Raw genomic sequence first — 9126 nt, 5'->3', positions numbered from 1 at the left:
AATTGTCGTGATCGGACTATAACTTTTCAATGCAATTGAAATAAATGAAAATACAATTCAATACTCAAAGTACACAAATTGATCTAATCAAATTAATTTACAGAAAAATAAAAAAAATGACGGATAATGAAATCTCGATTATCACTTTATCATGCGAGAGTATACAATGTTCGGTGACACCCGAACTTAGCCCTTCCTTACTTGTTAACATATCCGTTGTATAGATTATCATTGTTTTCGTCACCTTACGATTGTTGGTATTATTTCTAAATAACCGAGGTGGATATACAGTTATATGCATATACTAATAATCAGAGTGACAAGACAAATTTAAATCCGGGTGACTATCTGTCTGTTCGTCCGTACGTCTCCCCGTATGTCTATACGTGCTAGCGATAACTTGATAAAAATTGAGATATCGTAATGAAATTTGGTAAGACCGAAGAACAAGCTCCTAGATGGGCGTAATCGGACTATTGTCACGCCCAAAAAGCGCCATTATGAAACCAAAAACCTATAATAGCCACAATTTGGTGATCACTGAATTAAGATATTAACCTGTAACCCACAGGGCTTAGAGCGTGACCACGTCTTGGTAAAGGTATACATATCTCCTAAACCACTAAAGCCACAATAACCATATTTATGCATCCTAAACGAACCAACGGTGGGAACATGGATGAAATTGAAGGATAGACCTGTCTACTCCCCATATAACAGTACCGTTAAAACTACTAAAAGCACGATTGGTCAGTAACTAAAACATTAAATTATACTCCCAAAAACTTGCCACAGGACAACGAACGTGGTACCGCCCTCTTTTAGGCGAATTCACATATCTGATGATATAATATGAGCGAAATTAGGTTACAGTAACCTAGCAGCCTGCTTGCCATGTTACAAAATTTTTAATTTCATTTGATTTTTTTCACTTTCTGGTATACAAATCAAGGAGCAATAGATATAACGAGAAACAACTTTTCACGTATAATGCCTAAAAAATTGTCGAAATCCAACAAAAGCTGTTGATATAGTTGAATTTTTGCAGCAAATTTTGGTCAATGTGTGAGATGTATTTATAATGGAAATTCTGGGATTAACCCCTTCTGGAAATGGTATGCCTGTATGTCAAAAACGGCTGAATTGGGTCGACACTTCCCTTAGCTCCCATATACCTAAACAACAATCTTCGAAGTTCCAGGTTACCTTATACCGCATATATCGGCCAAGATGAGAGTTATCTTAATGAATATGAGAGAGCGTGTTTACAGTTAACTTTGCGTTTACCCAGCCCCGATATAACTAATACCAAGATTTCCGCAAATCGGGCTGATTTATTAGTATGTGGCATGTTAACAGTATGTAGTATTGGCAAAAATAGATAAAATCGGGGCGATACTAACCCCAACTCCCAAACCTTATGAAGAATATAGCTGCCAATGTATGAGTCCTCTGGGTGCGGTTTTACCTTATTGTATTAATTTTGTACTGTGACCATAATTTCCCCCGTATTCTTTAAGTTTGTGAAAGTTATATAGAATTTAAAATTTTATTTCTTTCCCTTTACTTTTACTAATAATTCCCGTGTTTTGATAATTTTTTTCTCCCATCTACCCACTTTACATTACATCCTACCGCTTCAAATTCACATTAATCTAACTTTATAGTTTACTTTCAATATACTTGTAGATGTTAACGCTATAAATAACTATAAAAACGAAAGCAAAACATAGTTATCCTATTTTTAATTACACTAGTAGTGTATTGACTGTAGTATTTGACTTTGCATTAATACCAGATGTAATTTAACTCCATTCTTCATTCCCTTAGAGATATAATAATATTTTGTACCAATGTTTCTCTTTCAAACAGGATATTTCCATGTTTCGTGAGTTTCTGCTTGTAAAAATGATAAACGCGGAAAAAGCCACTTTTCAAACACCAATATTTTCACAAAAAAGAGAAAGAACTTTGGATATGTTAATAAAAGACTTGTACGAAGACTATATGGGTGATGGTAAAGTGGTAAGTTGTATTTATCCAGTGCCGTCGAAATCTAAATTTATGTATTCGCCTTAATGCAATATCCAATGAATTAGACTACAGAAAGTCATTTAAATATATCTGAATAATGTTGTCATCCGTAATTTGCCTTACAGAATATGCTAAATAGACGAGCATTCTCTGAAGTACTCTACGATGTGCCCCGGACATCAAAATTAAAAGAGGACGCGCGGCAAATAGAGTTTGTGCGTATCGGTCAGGCACTGAAACTAGAGGCTATCGTGCGAGGTGATGCGCCGACCAGTATTGCCTCCGCTAGCCCCTGCACAATATTTCGCAATCCACCGTGGGAACCACACTGTTTTTATCCAACATTTTTGCATCGTGGAACACTGGCGGGCGACTCTTTCGGTTCCAATGATGAAAGCTTATTTATTGCCACTGATGACGGAACATATTTGATGAAAGGTAAAATAAATGATAATTAATTAACACATGAGACGTAGAAGTAGGATCTAATCATTTGCATTTATGGGTGATTGGCTGTTGAAGTATTCTGATTTATGTCTGTCTAAGCTTTATTCAAAAATTTAGGCTAACAACACCGTTATTTGAAACGGAAAGTATATATATATATAATAGGAATGATGTTATTTAACAGCTCGTGGCGACCATGTTTTCTTAATCAATTTGTGTAAAAATTTATCAATGCGTCCATTATTTCCATTATATGGAAAATATTTGAAAGAGCTTTTATAGGCTTTTATAACAAAATACTATATAACAATATTTTCTTTTAAAAAATATTAAGCTCAGTTAATTCTTGAATGGCAAAAGCATAACAGATTATCATCTAGATTAGGCTAGATTAGTGAAGAGATTAAATGTAAGATATTAACTTAAAATTTTTTGTGGTAACATAGTGCAAGGTTTGCAGTTATATCGCGTTACGTTTCACTTCGGTATAAAGCTTGAAAATTGTCCAAGATTATTTCCTTTACGTTTTGCGGTAGCTAAAAGCTCCTCGCCAAAAACGTGGTCATAATATTCCTTATTAGCGTGCTATTTACCGCATAATTGCAAAATTCGAAAATGATTGTAATTAGTGTGCCACGTTCCCACCAAAGCAGCAAGTAGTTTTTACTCAAGTTACAGCTTGCACGGATGAACGGACAGACAGGCAGTGACCCGAATTTCAACTCCCCTCGTCATCCGGATAATTTATATATCTGTGCGGTATAATAGGGTGCTTTCAAAACAAACTTTATAGCGAAAGGTTGCAAGAGTATAAAAATCAAGAGTTTTATATGGATTTTTTTTACATTTTCTCCATTTAAGAAAATTAGTTGAACAATTAGTGTAAACGAAAAATACGTTTTCATTAACTTGTTTAAAATTATGACAAAAATCGTTGCCGTATATATATCTAAATCAAAGGCTTACGCCAATCAATCAGTAACGCTTGAGCAGTTCGAAGATACCTTTCAGCGCACGATAGTTCAAATTCCAGCCGAAATGTTTCTCTAATATGCAAAGGGAGCCATTCTGGCCATTTGGCATACATTTTGTGTAAATCAAAAATGGCATAAAATTATCTGCAGAAATAATTCTAACACAATTTAGAGTGTTTTGTTTCATTCTAACACGTCATCGCCGTATTTATTTATATCCCTTTCGAATAAATTTTAATATACATTTATTCCTATTTGCTATGAATTGATAAAGAAGTCTCATTTGTGCATTTGCACTTTTTTGCAGAGGATCAATCGCATCAGTTAATCTTCGACAAGACATTTCAAGTGCGGCAACTGAGCGTGCTGGAAGACCATGGAATTGTGCTCATACGTGGCGGTTCACTAACTAATCGTGACGCTCATCGCATTCACGTCTTTCGTTTGCGTGAATTTCTGCCCAGAAATGGCGAGGAAACTTTGCGTTGCCGCAGTCGTGCCGAGGTGAAGGATCGCCGTATCGAACGCACACGGGGATGCCATTTGTTTGCGGGTTCACGTATTAGTGGCGGCCATTTGAGGCTGATGGTGGCAGTCAACCGCAAACTACAGTTATTCCAATGGAAACACTCAGCCGCTTGGGCGTCGTGGTGTCCGGAAAATGACACAGAAACCGTGGAAGGTTTCATCTACCAGAAGGAAATCACGCTGTGTGAGTCGCCAAGCGTAATAACGCCGCTGGAGGGACCGACTAACACAAACGCGGGTGGACTAATTTGCGTTGGCTACAAGTGAGTATCTGATGAACATACTACATGTAGTGAGAACTTGTTTACTAATTGCTGCTTTTAGATGCCATTACGAAATTGTATGTGATCAAACGGGAACAGCCAATAGACTTTATGATTTGGAATCGTCAAAGAGAAATCAAGCACAATTGACGGCGGCCATTGAACTCTGTGATGGCATGGAAACAGAATTACTGTTGTGCTATAATCGTAAGTTTCGTATTCAGTTTTAATACAGATATACATTTTTCAGTAAATCAGTAAATCGTATCTTTCTATGTCATTTATCTTATCTTTACACCATAAAATTTGCGCAAATGTTGACCTTTTTCGTTTATTAAAAATTTCCTCTGTCCCACAGACACTTGCCACTTTCAAAAGTTGACCGATAGGTCTGGCACAAAAAATAACTTCGACTTCCACTGGAACACATCACCGACCGCAGTGGTGTGTGCCTTTCCATATATACTTGGTTTCACATCCGACTCAATGGAAATTCGGCTATTGGTGAACGGTAACTTAGTGCACACAGCAATAATGCCGGAATTACAGCTGATAACCTCTAAGCGAGACATATTTTTTGTAACAACCGCCCCAGAATTTATGTCTAAAGATCTTCACATTAAGGGCTTGCACATAAATGAATTTTCAGCATCGGAACGTCGCTTGGCCACCACGCCGAGCGAAGCATCTTCTAATGAAGAACTCTCTCAATCTGAACTGCTTTGCTCAACTCCCAAAGACTTACCGATAAATCCAGAACATGAACTAACAAATTTACTAGAGATACCGAATGCCAGCGGATCATTACCACATATACATCGCGCACGTTCGCTCCAGAAAACCCACAATGTGTACGAAGATAAGCCGGTTATAGCTAAAAGTAACTCTTGCGGCGACACCGATAACCGTTTTAGTGGATTACGCAGCACTTCCATTGTTGGTGAACACTTACAACAACAGCAACTAACACAACATGGTGTACCGCCCAATTCGCCGCGAAACAATAACAGCGGCAGCAGTAATAGTAATAGCAGTAAGAGCAGCCAACAGTCGCCCATGTCGCCCACCAGGCGAACTTCTAAGTATCGAAATATCTTCAATAGTGTAACAAGTAGTGGTAGTGGTGGTGCTAATTCACCTAATCTCACTGATGGTTGTTCTCGTTCGCCAGATCGTACGAAGCCATTGCGTGTCTATCGCATTCCACTCATCAAATTGACTGGTGCTCATTCACACTTCCACATGAATGCATTCAATGCAACAGCAACCGCTGGCGTTGCACCTCAGATACATCCAACACAGCATTTAAGTGCGTTATCGATGACGAAGCGCCAAAAGTCTGTGGATACGCATCTGCCATTGTCGATGAGCAGCTCCACCAGTATTTTGTATCATGAATGACAAAAGCGCGAAATGAAATCGAATGTGAATGAGATTACGTCCGCAGCCGGCAACACGAAGCTACTTCCACTGCGACAGGCACAAGAAACACCCCTAATTCGGGAACAAAACCCCATGGATCGTCAATTTGGTGAACGCAACCGTTATGACGACAATAAAATTCGTGACGACGATGATGCATTCGCCGACGAAGTTCCACTACTGCTAAACGGCGGATCCACTGCATTCAGAACGCGCAAGAGTAAACCAACGTCATCACCATCGAATGAGGTACAAATGTGGCTGACGAAGGAGCTACGCCGGATTCAGAAAAATCTCTCACAAGAAAACTAGTGAGAAAGTTATAGTGAATTGAGGTGGATGAGGAATTAAAATTTTCTGCTGACGATTAACGCACATAAAATTGCAATTCATTTATAGCTTAAATAACTAATATTTATTTATCTTCATAACAAGTCAGGATAGAAAGTGCGACATTCCTCTTAATATTTGTATGTGTTTATTCTGCAGAATTTCAAAAACATTTTTTTATATTTAATATTAAACCGCCCACTCATGAATTTATATTATATTTACTATATTTAAATGGTGCTTTTTATAGTTATTGAACAATTATTTCAAATAAAAAACGACAAGGCAAAAATGGCACAAGCTCATTACTCAAACCAGTGGTGCTATTTCGCCGCTAGATTTCAATAGCCCTGCTGTAGGTGGTTTTTTAACATAGTGCACTGACTTGACGCACTCTCAAAACATAATCGAAATCACCTCGTACATATATGTTTAGTACTAAAAATAAGTAGTAGTAATTAACCAAATTATTTGAAGAACTTGCATCTGGAGAGCAGTCAACTCGAAATATGTCACTATATTTGAATAAGTGTGATATGAGATTTACGAGTAAAAATTATTTAATTAACTATGTACGAGTATATCCATCCTTACTTAATTTATCAGTATTTAAGAGATTTCTTTCGTGTAGCTGTTTATTTTTGAAAGGTTTTTGTAAAGTAATTGTAATATTACATTTTAAGGCATATGAAAACAAAATTATAATGAAGTTAAATGAACGTCAAATGTTATAAAGTGCAAACAATAAAAAATACATATATATTTGTATAAAAAAATCTCTTTAAAATGTGTTACAAATATTTATATAAAAAATATATAAACATTAGTATATTTAAAATATAAGTTATGTGCATTATGAATATTAGTCCTTATGAATGTGCTCCTCTTCCAGTTTTCTATTCTACGTTTATCAAAACCTCTTAATTAAAGGCACATAATTCCCAAACAATTGTATCAACATAATAAAAAAAGTATATCATTCCACAGAGAGATTATAATAGCTGTCTTCGATTCGAAAGTAGAGTCGAGGGGCTCAAACCAACGGGCAGCACTTGTGGTGCAACCCGGCGCTAAAATGTGCTCTGAATTTTTTTTACAAGCGATCAGAAGTGAGCAGAGAACGGGCGAATCGATGATATGATATTGACTCTACTAGAAAGCCAGCAATCCTAATTTCTTAAGTTTCATGTTGTGAACCAGAATAAAACCGAATGTCATGTAGTCGACCCTTCGAATGAAACATTGTCGGACTTTTTATAAATAATTTATTTTGATTAGTGACGACAGCAAAGCTGGTGTTTAAATAAATAGAAATTATGATATTATTATTTACGTTACTTTTACATATAAACGTATATAAAGGCTGCAAAATAGTTTGCTACTAAAAATTATATTGGATCACAACTATATTCGTGCGGTTTGCTAAGGTATAGTGTAACTGGATTATTATTCTTAATAATAATCAAGGCATAAACATTAATTGAAAACAACGGCTGAGAAGTTTTGCCTCGCCCGCAGTATAGTTCAGACCTTGATTCTTCTGACTACCCATTGTTCTGGTAGAGTTCGAATGCTCACTGGAATACGGCTGACATCAGAGCAGGGTATCAAAAAGTGAGTTGATTCATTCTTGGCCTGTCGGCGTTGCTCTTTAAGAACGTAATCCACAAATTGCTGGAGAGCACCAGATGAGCAATGCTTTGAATAATATGTATTATTGTGCAATTATCTTTTAAAGAAATGTTTATATTTTGAAATAAACATTAATACTTACCAGTAACTTAAAAATAAATTATTTAAGTTGAATAGAATATAATACCGTATTAAGCTGTGAATTTTTTTAAGAAGTCTTAATTAAAACTAGCAATGCATATCTGTTTTTCTAACATGCTTACGTAATTTTTAGTTAAGTATAAGCTACTGACAAAATCTTATATACGTACATAAATTTTTATAAAAATCCCCTATAAATACATATGTAGGTATTCATATCGACATTTTATAAATATATATGCATCTATGAGAACAAAGTGTTAAAACAAATAAATATTTATGCTCGAACGAATGTTTCACTCGGCACTGCTTAGATTACTGTGTCAATATTTGTACACGCCTGCATATACATTCGTTCGTACATTTTTTATCATCACGTCTGTTAAGGTCTGTGCATTTTATACTTTGCTAGAATTAATGTTCAGAGGAAGTATTTAATATTAATTAATACATTACTGGCTGTATATCTGTCGCTAATATACATTTTCTAAGTATTTACTATATATGTATATACATATATATATAAACATATATGTATATATTAATACCTGCATATAAAAAAATAATTTTACAATGTATACATATGTATGTTCACTTCGGCTGTTGATATTTATTATACTATACATTTAAGTCATACCTGTTTTCTATTTTCTTCGAAATCATTGGGACTGTGTCATATAATGTTTAATATGAATAAAGTTTATCTAAAAGCATTGGTTTTGAAAGTGTTTCTCTCGTTCAATGGATAAATAACGTAACAATCTTAGATACTTTTCTTCATTATGATGGCTTATACTTAAGTTGACGGACGGACATCCAGACAACGGGAGCCCAATTCTTGGGCTTTCTCATTATCTTCGTCATTTGGATACTTGGCGAATCACTATCGATGCGTGTGGTATTGACGTGTGTTCTTCTGATATAACGTACAGGTTCGAATTAAGAGTTTGTATATTCTGTATAATATATACATACACTAGGCTTCAAATGAAAGTATAAATTTCACAGACGTTATTTCAATACAGTTTTATTAAAATAAACAATTAATAATTCATACATTATTATTACATTTACGTAAGTATTTAAATAAAAAATTANGATGTTCAACACGTCGATAAAATAAAGGAATTAGTGCTTGCAATAGACAGTCAAAGGTCTTACTGGCGTCGTTGTAAAATCGGAAGAATCAGTGAAAACCATTTTCAAGGATTATTTGTACCTAAGAAAGATGAAAGCACGATTGGTTTCAAAATCACTCAATATTTTAAAAAAAAAAAAAAAACGACGCGTTCGAAACAATGTTTTCCGAAAAAAAAAAAAAAAGATTCTTAAACAAAAACGGTCAAATGAAGGTA

General features: G+C 35.3%; 1 protein-coding gene across 1 annotated transcript in view; it reads left to right on the top strand.

The window, feature by feature from the left end:
- The window catches only part of LOC108973012 (GTPase-activating Rap/Ran-GAP domain-like protein 3), a 57546-nt gene extending 51899 nt beyond the window's left edge, over positions 1-5647 (top strand). Inside the window, exons 11-15 of the mRNA XM_018940001.1 lie at positions 1873-2025; positions 2160-2472; positions 3763-4246; positions 4308-4453; positions 4605-5647. Of these exons, the coding sequence (XP_018795546.1) occupies positions 1873-2025; positions 2160-2472; positions 3763-4246; positions 4308-4453; positions 4605-5647 (2139 nt within the window). The remainder of the gene's footprint in view (positions 1-1872; positions 2026-2159; positions 2473-3762; positions 4247-4307; positions 4454-4604) is intronic.
- Positions 5648-9126: the final 3479 nt, after the last annotated feature.

Source organism: Bactrocera latifrons, unplaced genomic scaffold (assembly GCF_001853355.1).
Source record: "Bactrocera latifrons isolate USDA-ARS-PBARC rearing strain unplaced genomic scaffold, ASM185335v1 scaffold_45, whole genome shotgun sequence".
Lineage (NCBI taxonomy): Eukaryota > Metazoa > Arthropoda > Insecta > Diptera > Tephritidae > Bactrocera > Bactrocera latifrons.
Note: the sequence above shows the minus strand (reverse complement) of the source record. Positions and strands in the feature narration are given on the sequence as shown.